This window comes from Lichenostomus cassidix, chromosome 10 (genome assembly GCF_008360975.1).
Source record: "Lichenostomus cassidix isolate B80296 chromosome 10, HeHo_3.0, whole genome shotgun sequence".
Taxonomy (NCBI): Eukaryota; Metazoa; Chordata; class Aves; order Passeriformes; family Meliphagidae; genus Lichenostomus; species Lichenostomus cassidix.
Window position 1 is genome coordinate 2,021,398 of NC_139491.1, and position 15,979 is coordinate 2,037,376.

Sequence of the window (15,979 nt, forward strand, 5' to 3'; positions counted from 1 at the left end):
TGTGGATACCTATACAAGCTTTTTGCAAGCCTTTGAACTGTTTTAGATATAAAAGACACCCCTTTTTCAAAGGCCATCAGGCTTTCTGCTGCTCTAATTCTCTCTGAATGTCTGCAAGTAAGAGAATTCACTCTAGAAAATGTAAGATTTTTCCTAGATCCAGTTGCTGGGGCAGAACCTCCTTTAAGCTGATATTGCTGAAGAGCAGTGCAATGGTGACCCAGTAATAGGACAAGAGGGAAAGATTTTTAAATGAAATAGGAGAGATTTAGTTGGGATGGTGGGAACAAATCTTTCCCTGTGAGGATGGTGAGGCCCTGGCACAGGCTGCCCAGAGAAGCTGTGGCTGCCCCTGGATCCCTGGAAGTGTCCAAGGCCAGGCTGGAGAGGGCTTGGAGCAGCCTGGGATAGTGGAAGGTGTCCCTGCCATGGCAGGAGTGGAACAAGATGATCTTTAAGGTCCCTTCCAACCCAAGGCATTCAGGATTCTGTATTAGGCATTAGAAGAGAATTGTAGCCAAGGGAAGAAGTGGTTCTTTTTACTCTCCAGCTACACTGCTGGAAATAAAAGCAAATACCACAATCCACAGTGCTTACTTTGTGTTTCAATATCAATGCAATAAAATAAATTGCTTATTGACCATCTTAAAAATGACTGATGAGTCAGGACTGCAGGTTATGTTACGCATGAAGGATGTGCTTATACATCCCCTTGAAGGGGAGACTTCATGGTACAATTTGAAGCTGGTGAGGTTGATACAGCATTTCTTCCATATGAATATCCTGATTTTCCCCACTGATCAGCAGAAGGGACACATCCCTGCATGGGAATGACAAGGAGAAGGAACATCCTCTACTCCTTGTTGTAGTGACATGAAGCTTTTCTCCTTTAAGCACTGCTTTAACTGCAAATAAAGGGATATTGCCTATCTGGCAAAACATCAGCAGGGTGACCTTCGACAGCGCTGGGTTTATGTGCTGTGAAAAGCAAGGAGCTGAGCTCCTCTCTGAGAGCTGGGCCAGGCAGGGCTGGTCCCACGGGATCCTGTGGGTGGGAAGGTGACTCCAGTGGTTGGATCAGGTTGCATTCCACATGGTGGATTCCCCAGGAGAAAGATGAAGCTGTCCTGGGCAGCTGCAGGAGCTGGGTGAGGATGTGACTGAAGGGCAGCCAGCATGGGCAGCTCCTGCAGCTGCCAGCCCAGCCTGTGGATCTGCTCCAAACTGCACCAAAGTCAGCTGGAATTACTGACCTGAGAGGGGTTTTATTCTGTCCCACCACTGCCTTGCTGAGCTCTCCAATAAAGATTATTGAGAGCAGCAAGAAGCCCATGTGGATAGTGCCCATGGCTGTTTTCACACCAGGCACAGCTGTTGTATCAACAGCTCTGAATCTCCAGGGCCAGAGACCTCTCTGAGCAGCTCTGCTGCACTCCTGAGCCTCTCCAACACCAGTTTCTTGAAGGATGCATCTCCTCCCTATCCCTGTCCTGCAGCATTTTAGGAATATCCAGTGTATTTCTACCCCTTCTTGCAGGCAAAACTGATTTTACTTCTGTGCAGAGGCATTACCAGAAAATTTCATTACCTAGTCAATGAAAACATCTAAAGTCCATTACAGATGTTGGGAGAGAGAATGTTTTACCCAGTTGGAAAACAGAATTTGGAAGTAAGTTACTTGCAGATATTATTATTACAAGGCTGTCCTAGACAATAATAATGAAGTATTGATGGAAGTTTTGCCAGAGCAAAGACTGCTGGGTTTCATACAGAGGAAAGATAGTATCTTCATTTAGTTTTATTAGGCTCTTGATACTCTGCCCATGTATTTTTTAATTCACCACAGTAAAATTCTAATTAAAGAACAGACTTTGCCTCCCATTAATATGACACTAAAAAAAAAAACATTTTAAAGAATGCAGCATCTTCTCCACAAAAATTATAATGAGAAGACAAGCTGCCAGTGTTGTATAGATTGTTGTCGCTCCCTTATGAAGCGTTTCATGATTTTAAACTCCTTGTAAGATCCAGAGTGTCAGTAGAGTTAAAGGCTCATGAAACAGAGCAGTAATTTCTACAAAAAGAAATAGGAAATATTCTCAGGTTTTTTTTAATTTTCTAATTTTCACTTCTTTTGAAGCATCTGTCAAAATAGCTCATAGTCGAAATTCTGAAAGCGCCACACTTTGATATCTGTCAGGAGTAGAAGTTGTTTCTTCCTTTTTGCTGCTTCCAAAATATATTGAGTTCATTACAAGATTTGATGAGGCTGACACCCAAATACTTAACTTTTCTTTGACTTGGAGTGATTTTGTCCTTATTTATCCAAAATAAAAACCTCCAACCAGGTAATTGTTGAGAGCATTCTACAGAATTCCGTAGGAATGTTCTTTAAGCAAGAATTAGTTGGAAAGAAAATGTCTCCTCAGAGGATACTAAATAAACTGCAGGGTTTTTCTCTAAAGTGCTGAGATTGAATTAGGTACCACATGTTGGAGAGTCAGTGACTAATGAGATCCTCATCCGAGATTCAATCAGGGCCCAAATCAGCCACATGCTCCGTATTGGATTCAGAGCCTGATTTTCAGGGAGAATCAGCAAAATCTTCCTGAAAGGAGGAAAATCTGGGGTTTTTTCTTAAGAAAGGAAAAAAACCAAACACAAAATGAGAGGGATTTACCCCTGTGACTAATAATTTATTAATTTTGGGAAAAATCAGCTGATATTCCCTTCCCAACTTTCCATCTCCACCTGACAAAGACTGATCCATAAACTGGGAGAATGGGACTGACTGAGTCCTGCCAGCCTCAGATTAACCCCAGGCATTTACCCCTTGGGTGGATACATAAATGCATATTTGCATATGCAAAATATATTCTCTGGGCTGTCTTGGAGTTGTAAACACTGCGATTGGCATTTTCTTCATTATAATTGTGTGAGCTGTGAGACTGCAAGTCTGGCTTTGGAGATAAAAGGAATGCAGGTTTGGGAACCTCAAGGCTGCAAAGCTACAAGCTCAGAAGTCAGCAAGTGCCCGGGTACTCTGTGCTCATATAATTAAAGAAAATATCATAATTTATAGGCTCAAGTACCGAATTACTGCTGTACCTCCAACCTTTAATCTGACATTTTATTTCTGTGACACCATCTCCATAAATCAAGTGTCCTATTTACATGGGATGCTCCTCGTTTGGTTTGGTTTGGTTTGGTTTTCCTTAAAAAGCCAAAGGAGAATAGGAAAAATCCCTTCAGGAGTATCATCAGGCTGATGCTCAGGAGGCTCAGCAGCAGGGACAGAGCAAAGCCCTGCCGTGTGGGTGATGGACTGAGAGCACAAGGCTGTCACCCTCCCTGGGGACCACTTAGGGCACAGAGATTAAACAGCCAGTGGCCCATGGCTGCTCCCTGGAAAAACTGTCACAGGAGTCCTGCTAAAGCCCTGAAGTCTTTAATTTCAGATTGCTTTTAACACGCTTGAAATCTTTAAAGAATGTAGGTAATGAGTTATCCAGGGGTGGCACTGAGTGTCTGCAAATTGCATTTTTTATAGTTTGATTGAGTGCAGGTGGATTTTCCCTGGGGATACCTGAGCACACCCTGGCTGTGGGACAGTGCTCAGAACAGGGAAGGTGTCCCAGCTGGATGGTGAAATCATGGAAATAAAATGTCAGTCTCTTCGCATTTGTAACACTATTTTTTGAAGGGCATTTCTAAAAATCTGGGTTATTTTGATGTCAGCCACTGTCCATATACATGTGTTAGAAGTTCCAGGGGTAATCAGTGAGATAAAGATTATTTGGTTTAGGATCAAGCAGCTCAGTGGGTGATTTTTCAGTGACCTCCTCATGCCTTTAGCAGTGTGTTGGTGTCACTTGAGGCACTCAGCACTGCTCAGAGCCAACACAGAGTGCTGGCAAGTGTCACTGTCAGGGAATTCCCTCTTCATGGACCTTGGTGCAAACCTGTTGCTTGGCTTCTGTTTGCAAAGGTGTTGAATTGGCCCCAAATGAGTCATGTTTGTGCAGAGAGCAGACACAGCTCAGTACAGAGCTGTAATTCTCCTGTTGGATAAAGTGCAGAGCATAAAAATTTAATTATTTTAAATTTTCATTCATTACATTCAGGTATATCTAGTCCTAATTTCAAAGTAAATTCTAAAATAATTTCTCTTAAGCCATGTCCTCCTAAATTTAATAGTTAATTTTATTTCCTGTTTGCATTTTTAAGGGCTGTTCTCTCATTTAAACATTACAAACTGAATTGGGAAATATTCCAGAATATTGATTATTGGCTATGAGCACGTTCTGTGCTTTAGCAAATTTGTGGAAAGCTGTTTTAAAGTGTGGATTAATTGAAGTTCTCCATCAGCCCAATATGGTCCTGAGTCTGAGGAAATCAGACACTGGGTTTTTTTCAGCTGTGCCTTCTGCAGGATGTTTGGGAACATCCCACTGACTTTGCAGACCTGGAATACAAAACTGGTCACCAGCTATAAAAGAGACCCAGGGAGGCTGATGGTGATGAGAACAGAATAAACTCAGACCTTGAGACCACAGGTTCTGTGCTGCTGTGATAGAAGATGCTGGTTTCATATTAATAATCTGTGTGTGCAGTGATGGAAAAGCTCTGGAATAGCACTTTTGCCTCTCTCTCGTTGGGATAAGTCACTCCATAAATGTCACCCCTTCCCTGGGAGTCCTTTTATTTATCTGTTACCTTTTCAGCCTCCTGTGTTTGCCTCACTGTGTGTGACTTGTGCTGCACTCAGTGCTGGGTGTCTCTACTGACCCAGAGCACAGCAATTCCCTAATCATTCCTAGAGGGATAAACAGCCTTGGGGACTGAAGTGGCACTTCCAGTGTGTCCTGGATGTGTATTCACCAGGACAGAGCTGCTAATAGGATGCCATGCACAACCACAGCAGGAAAATTGCTGCGCTGAGGGAGTGGTTAAGCACTGGAATAAGCTCCCCAGGGAAATGGTGGAGTCACCAGCACTGGAAGGGTTCAAAAACAAGCAGATGTGGCACTTCATGATATGGTTTAGTGACCACAGGGGGTGTTTGGTCGAAGGGCAGACTTGGTGATACTGGAGATCTTTTCCAGCCTTAACAATTCTAAGATTTGATGATTGTACCTGCAGAGCCTGCAGGAATTAGCCCTCACTTCAGGAAATAACTGAGGTTTCATTGTGGGAGAGGGGATGGCAAGAGGGGGAAAACCCTTGGTGCTGCACTGAGCAGTGAATCCCTCCCTGCCACAGCACCCTGAGCACACCAGTGTGATCCTGCTCAGGCACCCAGCCTCATCCCTTACACAGCCACATTCATTCCACTGGTGACAGCTCATCTCCAGCTGTATTTCCAAAGGTGAAAAAGTGAGGAAGTTAGCACGTTTGCCAGGGAATGTGGCCATGTGACCTGAAATATGGCAGCTCCATTTAATGTAGCATCTCCCCAGAGAACAGTGGCTGTTTCAGACTCATCCCTCACCCCACTGACATCCCACATGCAGCTAAAGGGAGCATTTGTACCTCCCTGACATCACCTCTCTCAGGTTGCTTTCCTTATTGATGGTCTGGTTAAAGTCTCTGTATCATTTTGACATTTTTAATGGCATCTGCATTTACAGGGGAGCGCTGGTGTGAGCTTTAATCAGCTCTCTGTTCACACGTTGGTGCTGTTATTATTTATCTCTGTTACAGAAACACACTGAGGCAATCAAGAGCAGGACTAGACTGTGCCAGGCTGGGTTTAAAATGCTCTCTCCAAGGGGGAAGGGGTGCTGATGATCCCAAAGTGCAGCAGGATCCTGTGGCTCTGAGCCTGCTCTGCTCTCTCTCTCAAAATATGGAGTCACTGTCACACACCAGCCAGGATCAGCCACACTGATGCATGGAGAAAAAATACCTCTTGGTTGCTGAAGTCTTTGATTTCTTCTGTTTTACAATTTTCTAGCAGGAGCTATTGGATCCCAATCCCATAGCCACTTACACACTTGAGTAGTCTCACACCTGAGTGAGCCTATTGAACTCAGTGGAGTTAATTGTATGAATAAATATTTGGATTTTAGCTTATCATCTCTGTATCTGCCTTGTAGAGGTACAGAAGTTCCCACAGTGCAGATCTCAGAGTTATCATTATATCATTATATAAATATCACATCATGTTCCAATGAAATGATGCCAGTCTGTCACTGCAATATGGGACTTAAAGAAACAGAGAAAAGAAAACCAACAGGAGTTGATAAACTTTGAGCAGCAAAGATATTATTTTCATGTAAGTTTACTGCAGTGTAAAATCAGGTGAGGATGAAATTTCATGATCCCAAATTTTACACTAACAAATTTCACTGCATTCCCTTTGCAATTAACAAACAGTGGATGAATGAAATGGCTCTGCTCAGTGTGATATATACAGGGCTTCAACTGATGACTGAAAGCAGAAAATCTTCAGCATCTGAGGCAAAGATTTAAATCTTGAAGAGTCCAACAGGTCATTGTGTGTTTGTGACTCCATCACTGGACAACAGGATGTTCTCCTTGCTTATACACACACACACCAGGACTTCAGTTTCAAACCATTTAGAGCGCTGTAGTAAATCCCTGGCAGTAGTTTCAGGGAAAAAAAGAAAAAAAGAAGTAAAGGCTGTGTCAGACATTGTCAGTGAGATATGGTAAAAGCCCCATCTTTTTGTAATTCTATTCTTTCTGTCTTTCATGAGCTTTTGGATGTTCTTTCATCCTCATTTTTCTGTTCTCTCCTTAATAAATCCCCATGCAAATCACATTTTTAGTAGGTATCTGGAATGCCAAGCTGCTTTATTTCATAGATACTTAAGACATTTGGGCTCAGTGTGTTGAGCTTTACCATAGTGAAGGTTGCAACATGCACTCACTGATGCCTCGGACTTAGAAGCCTTTGGAAAAATCTGCCTAATTGGATTTCTTTCCCAGATTTGTGTTTTTTAATGATTTTTCAACCAATTAGAAGAATTTCTGCTCTTTACTTCTTCACTTTGGCTAGACTGTGGGGTGAAATTTGCTACAGGGAGAAAGCAAGCCTGTGACCAAATAGTGATTGTAAATAAATGTCCAAACAAGATGGACTCACAGAAAAGGAGCTGTCTTTGAAGCAGGCACTGCACAGGTGGAACAAAGTGCTTGAACTAATGATGGGAAATGGTTTTCCCTCCCTATAAATGGCTTTCTTTTTCCTTCACTTTCTTTCAAAGTGAAAAACAAAAACCTAGCAGACAAATGGGATGCTTGGAGCACCCACCTGAGACAGGATAGAATAATCTCTTCTAATGAGTGTTATTTATTCATTTTAAGGATATTAATTACATCTGGAACTGTATGACCCAGAACAAGCCACAGTCTGCAGTTGGAGCTCTGGTGTGAGGCATGGGAAGGCAGGAATTAATCCCCAGAGCAGGCAGGGTTTGATCCCTGAACTCCTTTTCCCTGTGCTCAGGGATATCAGCTCTGCCTGTGTGGTTTGGATTTGTATCCTTTGTGGAGCTGCAGAACTGCACCCCTTGATGTTCAAGTTCTGCAGGAAACAAATCAGTGTTTCTGGAATGGAAATTGCTGGGGAACTTCAGCAGCTCCAGCAGCTTTGCTCCCTGCCCCAGAAGGCTCACAGAGCCTCAGCAAGTGTCTGTGTGAAATAAAGACAGATCATCTCTTCCCACAGATTCTCAGTAATAATTTAAGTCTCATAAAGAGTAAGATTTTGTTTGCTTGGCTCCCAGTGGTGTTAGAGAGGAACTATCATCCCTGTTTACAGCTGTGGGGGAAGTGAGGCAAAGCAATAAAGGATCTGGGATGAGGCACAAGCAGGATTGTGCACAGGGGTGCATTGTGTGCTCTGCTCCCTGCAGGACATGAAACCTCTGCACCCTGTTAGAGCCTGCAGATCTTTTGGACACCTTGGAATTGTCTTCTGTTGTTTTATTTTGGTTTTTAACACTTGCTCAAGAAACACAAGTTTGTAAACTGCCAATCAGCAGTGCAAATTAAGTAAGAGCTGTCTTCATTTTCTGCTGGATATCCTCACGCTGACCAATGAGTATTCTTCTTCTCAAAATAAAGGAAAACAAATAAAAACATCACCAAAATTAACTGATAGCTGCAGTTTTCCAGTGTGGGTTTATAGCCAAGCACTGTAGAAGGAGAGGGCAATGAAATTTCTAGGACAAAAGCATCAGGCTTAAGTGAGCTTTACACTTACCTCGCTAATCCTGGAAACAGATCCAGGGCTGAGAAGCAGCGCGTGTCACCTGGGATTAGTTTCCATGTTTGCAAATAAAAGAGTTTGTGGAGACAGCCCTGTTGCTGGGATTCCACTCTCCTCTGCTCCCTGGCAGTGGGATTTACACCACTCACAGGAGGCTTTTTGGTGAAATTGAAAGCAGCTCCCTGAGCTGTACCTGGAAAGCCATCAGTGACTGTCTTTCCCAGAGCCCTGTTCTGAACAGGATGAGGATTTTCTTCACCCTTGCCATGGCTGTGGTGGAAGGCTAGGACTGCTGAAGAACTCCTTGTTTTCCTGCTGACTTTCTGCTGAGGAAACCTTGACCTCAGGTGTTTGCTTTGAGCTCTGTTCAGTGCATGCAGCTCAAAGAGGTGCTGTGCAGGTGCTGTTCCAATAGCAAATCAGGATAAACTGTTGCTGTAAGGCTGACTTGCCTCTCTCATCCTCCCTATGGGCCTCAAAAGAGGAGAGGGGATCAGGCAGGATTGTCATATGAATGGTTCTCACTATGCTTAATGCATTCCATAAGGAACCTCATCTCCCTGTCAGTGGCCAGAGGCTTTGGGGTCCTTCTGTGTTGCTGTTGTTAGCACAGGAATTTCCTCACATTCTCACTCCATACCTTCATCTCTGAGCCTGGGCAGCCTCAGGATGTCCTGTCTCCAGTGTTCTTTTCTTCCCTCCCATCTATTTAGTCCAGAAATCAAAAAAAAAAAAAGAAAAAAAAGAAAAAAACAAACAAACAACACCAAAGAGAAAGCTTTCTTTAGATTATCTTGTATGCTATCTTGTGAGAGCATAGCAAAGAAACAATATTTGATGACATTATTAAATCGACAGGATTTGCTTGGCATCACCACCTGCCATTAAGTGCACTGCAGGCAGGATGTGACCCTCTGCATCTAATTCCACTATAAATTCATTCCTTCCAGCAATCTAAAAGCACTAACACACAGGATATTAAAAGATTTCGGGATTGATCCAGTAAGGTGTTAAACAAGTCCTCAACTTTAGGTATAACAGTGGCTCTGCAGTGTCTTTGCATCCTAAAGCTGGGTCGGGGGGAGGATGCTGAAGTCGGGTCGGGGGGCAGATGCTGAAATGGGGTCGGGGGGTCAGTTTGGGACAGGGAGTTCCTTTCAAAGGCTGTGGCCGAGGTGCACACGGTGCTGTGGGTGAGGCTGCCCGTGTCCCGCGTGGGTAACGCCGTGTGTGTCCGCAGGCTGTGACAGCGAGCACTGGGGTCCCCACTGCAGCAACCGCTGCCAGTGCCAGAACGAAGCGCTCTGCAACCCCATCACCGGAGCCTGCGTGTGCGCCGACGGCTTCCGCGGCTGGCGCTGCGAGGAGCTCTGCGAGCCGGGAACCTACGGCAAGGGCTGCCACTTCCAGTGCCAGTGCCACCACGGCGCCACCTGCGACCACCAGACCGGCGAGTGCCACTGCGCGCCCGGATACACCGGCGTGTTGTAAGTGAGGGGCGGCTGCCTTGGGGCGCGGCGAGGCGACGAGTCACTGGCTGGATTTACACTTGTCTTTGTAGAAACTGTGATTTCAGAGACTCTCAATAAAGGGAATCTCTGCTCGTGCTGCTGGGCGTACCTGTCCCCTGCAGGGAGCCTTCAGGAGAGCTGGAGAAGATGTAGGACAGGGGTGTGCAGTGGTAGAGCAAAGGGTGAAGGCTTTAAGCTGCTGGAGAGCAGAGACAGATGGAATACTGGGAAAAAATCCTTCCCTGTGAGGATGCTGAGGCCCTGGCACAGGGTGCCCAGAGAAGCTGTGGCTGCCCCTGGATCCCTGGCAGTGTCCAAAGCCAGGCTGGACAGGACTTGGAGCACCCTGGGATAGTGGAAGGTGTCCCTGCTCATGGCAAGGGTGGCACTGGATAGTCTTCAAGGTCCCTTCCAACCCAAACCATTCTGGGATTCTATGATTTAGCATCAAATACAGTGCTAAAATAAGCTTCAAAATAATTTATATTTTCCAACTTATGCAACAACTCTACCTGTTCCTAATTTCAGGATGTGAATACAATCCAAATTGCAGTGGAGTTTTGATAAGCAGTTGGACTCTCTCCTCATTAGCAGTCCAGTGCAGCATCAAATGGGACTTTTCCATCCCCAATTTATTTGACTTTCAATCTAACTGAGAAAGCATTGCTGTTAACTATATCAGCTTAGTATCTAGGGGGTAAATTTTAAGCACAGAGAGCAGGGATTTAGCGGTGTGACTCCTATTAACTTGAACGAGAATCATGTAGCTAAATCCCCATCCACCACATGGAAAGTTTACCAGTAGGATTCACAAAATCTGCATATTAATTTTAGGACAGCAAGCAATAGTTTCTTGTTTAAAATTGCCCACAGTGTAACATCAGTTCTCATTAGAGATCTTTCAGTAGTTTCAGAAGTAATTATGTTTTTCAGAATTATTTAAGGGGAAAAGAGAATTTAGTCACTGAATTTGGTTGGAGATCTATCGCAGGTGAGTTAATACTTTTGCAGTCTATTATTATTTGTTGACCTGCATGAAGGGGAAGGTAAGAAATAAAGACAGTGTTAACCCTCATAAATAAGTGATAGGTCTTGTGAATATTTTATTTAGTACCTGATTTCCTCCTAGACTTGTGACCTCAGTTGTGGAAGCACTCACTGCTAAGGACTCTGCTTACTCTTGGGAGTGCTCCCTTGACATCAGTGTGTCAGCTCTCAGCAGGGCCAACCCTGATATGCTGTAGGAACATCCTCATCACAGCACAGTCAGCTAGGGGGAGAACATCCACAAACATCCTGTGGTTTCAGAACCTCAGTGCTGAAAGCTCTGATGTGCAGATGTAAGACACACTGGGTTTTGCAAGGATTAGCCTTACATTGCCCCCCCACGAGTACTGAGAGAGGCTCAATGAGCTTAAATAGCCTTTAAATGATGTTGAGTCCTTGCCAGTCCATTATACACTGCAAATGTTAACATTCAGTAGTGACTGGAGAAATTTCAAGCGCTTTAATCCCATCCTTTTATTCTGTTTGCAGCTTCTTTTACTGCCATGTCATATAATTCACATCGAAGGCTTCATCCTGCCACTCGTATTTTCCTGGGCTATTTTAATGGTTATGAGTTGTCCTGGTGAGATGGGTGGGATTTGGTACATGCAGAAAGGTTACACACATGCATCAGCCTTGCAGGGCTGGATCCACAGCACATAAACATCCCCAGCAGTAATAAAAGGAATCTCAGCTAATTGGCAACGCCAGCTGAGCCTTACTGAGGTTTCGTCATTTGCATAAAGGCTCCCATGATGACCTGTGCTGTGTGTTTTCCCGGTTTACTGTTTCCTGTAAGTTCTTTGAAATGGTCTTGTTTTCTGTTCTCTCCCCAAAGCTGCGAGGAGCTGTGTCCCCCCGGCAGCCACGGCGCCCAGTGCGAGCTGCGCTGCCCCTGCCAGAACGGGGGAGTTTGTCACCACATCACTGGCGAGTGCTCCTGTCCTGCTGGATGGATGGTGGGTACTGCTCCTCCCCGCGGAGGGCTTGGGTGTTAATTGGATGTTAATTGTTTACTGTCTCCGTTGATGTATATCTGCCAGGCTCTAACAATTCCCAAACTGGCACCACCTTTGGTGGGTTTGCACAGACCTGCACTGCCAGGCCACCAGTCAGGGACCTCCCACCATCCCTGGAAGTGTTCAGAAAACACGTGGATGTGGCACTTGGGGACATGGTTAGTGATGGGCTTGGCAGTGCAGGGGGAATGGTTGGACTTGATGATCTTGCAGGGCTTTTCCAGACTGACTGGTTCTGTGATTCTCTCACTGGGAGGTGCCACCACAGAGCTCAAAAAACACCAGTATGCTGTGAGACAAAGGAGTTGTCTCTGAGTTCCAGTTCCCTGGAATATTCCCTGCAGCCTTAGAGCCTCTGAGTTCCAGTCCCCTGGAGTATTGCCTGCAGCCCTGACACTGCCCTCTCCCAGGACAGAAAGCTCAAAGGCCAGCTCGACCTTGTCACAGGCACAAAGTGTCTGTTCCCCTTGGGCAGAGAGGGAGAAGCCAGGGGGAATCCAGTGGCTCAGGCAGCAGCAGAGCAGGGCTGAGCCCAGGACACAAAGGCCACTGCAGCTCAGTGTCCTTGCTCAGACATCACTGCCATTGATTGCCAGAGATCTGCTTATGTCAGGGTTTGCACTGGAGAGAGACAACTGCCCTACCCTTTAATCCTTTGTGTCAAGAAAGCAAGGCCAAGCATTTTAAAAGTCCTCAACTTTATCAATAATGTAATAATTAACTCTCTTGGGGTGTGCCAAGTCTCACAGGCCTTCATCCCATTTAGCTGTACTAAACTTCCTGGCATTTTTCCTGCGTCTGACAATTAGTCTTTTGGCAAAGTTGCTGGATTTTAAAGCACACAAGTACTCTGAATTTTTATTTTTACATGGAAGACTCTGCGGATCATCAATCAGCTGTGACCTCTGATGGGGACCCTGTACCTGTTCAAACCTAAAAAAGCAGAGAGAGGTTTATGTTCCTTTACATTTGTACATCAAATTCTTTGTGTTCAAAAGTTCCAACCATGAGATGTTGCTGTGTATCAGCAATGTGGGAGAAAATTGCTGTCTATAAATTTTGGTAGAAGCTGTGTGTGGAAAATCTCTCTCTAACTGGAGAGCTAGAATCTCTCTAATACCACCAGTCACAGCATAGGTGGTGATGAAGTTTTTCCATTTCAAATGACAAAGGTAAAACTTGTCAGAAGTATGGAAATGGCACTTTGCCCTCACCTGGCAAACAGCAGAGGCAAAGAAAAGGTTCTTTCCTTGAGTGCTGCAGCTAAAGCATTGGGAAAGCAATTCACATATTTTTAAGGACTTATTAGTCCATTCTGCCCCTACCCTCTAAAAAGTGATCAATAGAGTGATTTAAATAAAAATATTGCTTTTTTCATCTCTCCCCCTGCATGCCAAGATTTCTCAGGATCTGAGTTGTTTTGCTCTATTCTTCCTTACTTGTATTTTATCAGGAGTTTTCTCCTCTTTCTCTAAGTTAAAACATCACTAAACAAATAAGAATATCAGAATAGAACAGGAATTTTGAGATGTCTTTTTAGGATGCAGCAAAGACCCTAAGAAGAGCCACAGCACTGGGGCTGCACAGTTGTATTCTGGCCCAGTCCTGCCCAATTCCTCACAGCCTGGAGTTCTTTTATGCATTTTTAGGAGCCCTGAGAGACTTTTCTGAAAACTGTGTTGTTGGCTGCTCTGTCCCCAGAGGAACCCTAGAGTTAACAATTGATGTTTGAAACAAGCATAACTGAAAATTGAAGAGAGAGATCAAGTATTCTGCAGAAAGAAACTGAAATTATAAGTAAAAGCAGTCAGCTTGTAAATGTTGAGATTTTAAGTATAAAGGGTCTCTCCAGGGTTTTAATGAAAAGCTGGTAATTCAGTGTACAGAGAGGGATATGAAGTATTTTTCATGCTATATTTTTAACTCTTGGTGGCTGGAATGGTTTGGGAAGTGAGACATGAGGGGGCTGTAAACGAGCAGGCGAGATGGGATTGCTAGACAGCCTTGGTTTTATTTCACACCACGGATTTCTGGGACACCAGGAATTTTACTTGCTGATTTTGAGCCTTGAGACTGCACGTATCTATTGAATATACCATCGTTTTGGAAGGAGAGAATTCTCCCTAGATTTATACAAGTGCAAATCCACTTGGACTTTATTGCTGCTGGATGAGCTGCAACTTTTCTCCTTTCCTGGGCTGGGTTATTAACAGGAGCTCAGCTCCCTAAGGGGTTTGGTGGGATGGGGAAGGGGAGGCAGTGAGTTGGAAAGGAAGAAGTTCTGGGGTTCTGAGGTTCTTCCTTGGATCTGGCATCTTCAAAGCCTGGTTCTTTTATGACTTGTAATTTCTGTCCTCCCAGCAGTGCAGAATCTCCCAGTAGCACATATTCTGTGCATGGAGTCCTGTGGGATTTTAGTGCCCCATGGGTTCTTCACCAGGAGGATGGTGGCCAACAGCCTCTGTTGTTGAACAGCCAACAGAATGTGGCTCCCAGCATCCCACAATGTTGGGCTTTTTCCACTTCTGTGCCTTTGTGGCTGTGGAATGTAGTGGGTGGCTGCTTTAGGGCCTCATTAACAATTTACAGGTTTAATTCTATACATCTTTCTCATTTGCAGTACTAAATTCTCCAGGCACTCTCAGGAAGTGGGTAGAGGAGTTAATTTTGCATTTACAACGCTTCTCAGAAGCCCTTTTGAAGGACTAGATCTCTGTGCTCAGGAAAGGAGCAATATTTCCAGACGTGACAGAACATTTGTCACTGGCAACACCCCCTGTTTGGTCCCAGACCCCTTGCCAAGGCATCATGGTGCTGTGATAACACAACACATTCTGCTGATCTCTTCTCTCTTATTGATTCTGAGCTTTGTGAAGCATCATTTGTATTTTTCTCTATTTTTCTTTCTGTTGTGGATTTTAAACATGGGGGTGCCTGAGAAAATGGAGCAGAAAAAAATCTTTTCTGTCCTACAAAATACAGCAAACGATGTCAAAAAGAAGCTGATGAGATCAGAGCTTTAAAAAAGGTGCTGATGGGGTGAACTTTGCTGATTAGATGTGTAAGAAGCAGGAAATGTTGGTCTGACATTTGATCCTCTAGAGAGAGATGTTTTGAATTCCCTTAGTACATATTAATGCAAAAAGTACAGCTAAAGAGTCTCTTGGCTCCAGGGGGATGCATCCCACAGTATTGCTTTCTCATCATTTGTTGATAGAAATCCTGTTCCTTTTGAGGCATGAAGGGAGAAAGTATTTATTATCAAGATAAATGGACACTTAGGTTTTCAGATATATAGTGTTGTGTATTACTCAAGTCCAGAGACACCAGTTTTTAACACTCTAATCTGAAAGTTCTTGAACTGAGGCCAACCTGTCTGTTTTACAGCCAAGGAGCCACATAGCTCTGGTTGGGAAAGGCTCAAAGTATCTGTTTTATGGTGACATTGAAGAGCAGCCTCTTCACTTTGGGGTTGTTGATACAGCTAAACTTCCCAAGCCCCGAGGAGTGAAAGCAGCCATTATATTCCTGGTTTATATTTTGAATAAGTCATGTCTGATACGTGCTTTGTTCAAAACTAAGAGCCCCCGGGGCTTGGTTAGGGAAACAGAGAAATTAAACCCAAATAATCCTGTGGCCAGACACTGTTTGTCTCACACTGGGCACTGTGGTGGCATTGGCAGCAGCACCACTTGCTGCAGATGCCAAACATTTTCCATTATAGGACCACAACTTCAGATCCCAGCAGTGCCAGACTTGTTTTGGCTTAAGTTCCCCAGCTGGATTCCAGCCTCAGGCTTTATATTTGCTCACAGGGAGAAAAACATTCATACAACTTCTAAGAAAGTCTGGGGAAATCCTTGTAAGGCCTTGATACTTGACAGGGACCTTGTGGGATACCTGGGGGGAAACCACCTGAATTTGGCAGGTAAATTCTCCAAAGACACACGAGGGTGAGAATTGCCTGCCTTGGGGCTGAGCAGCTGGAGCAGGGATTGCCTGGGAGCTGCTTTTCCTTGTGAGCAGTGCCAGGGTGCACAGCAGGGACAGTCTGGCTTTGCTTCACTCCTCCAAGCAGGGAGGAGAAGGAGAAAACATCTCAGAGATGTGGATTTCGGTCTGCATGGAGGAGAGGACTAAAAGGGTGTCTGCAGTAAGGATCA

General features: G+C 44.5%; 1 protein-coding gene across 7 annotated transcripts in view; it reads left to right on the forward strand.

Annotated features, from left to right (window-relative positions):
* MEGF11 (multiple EGF like domains 11) overlaps window positions 1-15,979 on the forward strand; it is a 268,537-nt gene that overhangs the window by 164,040 nt on the left and 88,518 nt on the right. For all 7 annotated transcript variants that reach the window (XM_085070265.1, XM_085070267.1, XM_085070264.1 and 4 more), the window contains 2 exons: window positions 9,480-9,726; window positions 11,636-11,756. In XM_085070265.1, the coding sequence (XP_084926391.1) occupies window positions 9,480-9,726; window positions 11,636-11,756 (368 nt within the window). The remainder of the gene's footprint in view (window positions 1-9,479; window positions 9,727-11,635; window positions 11,757-15,979) is intronic.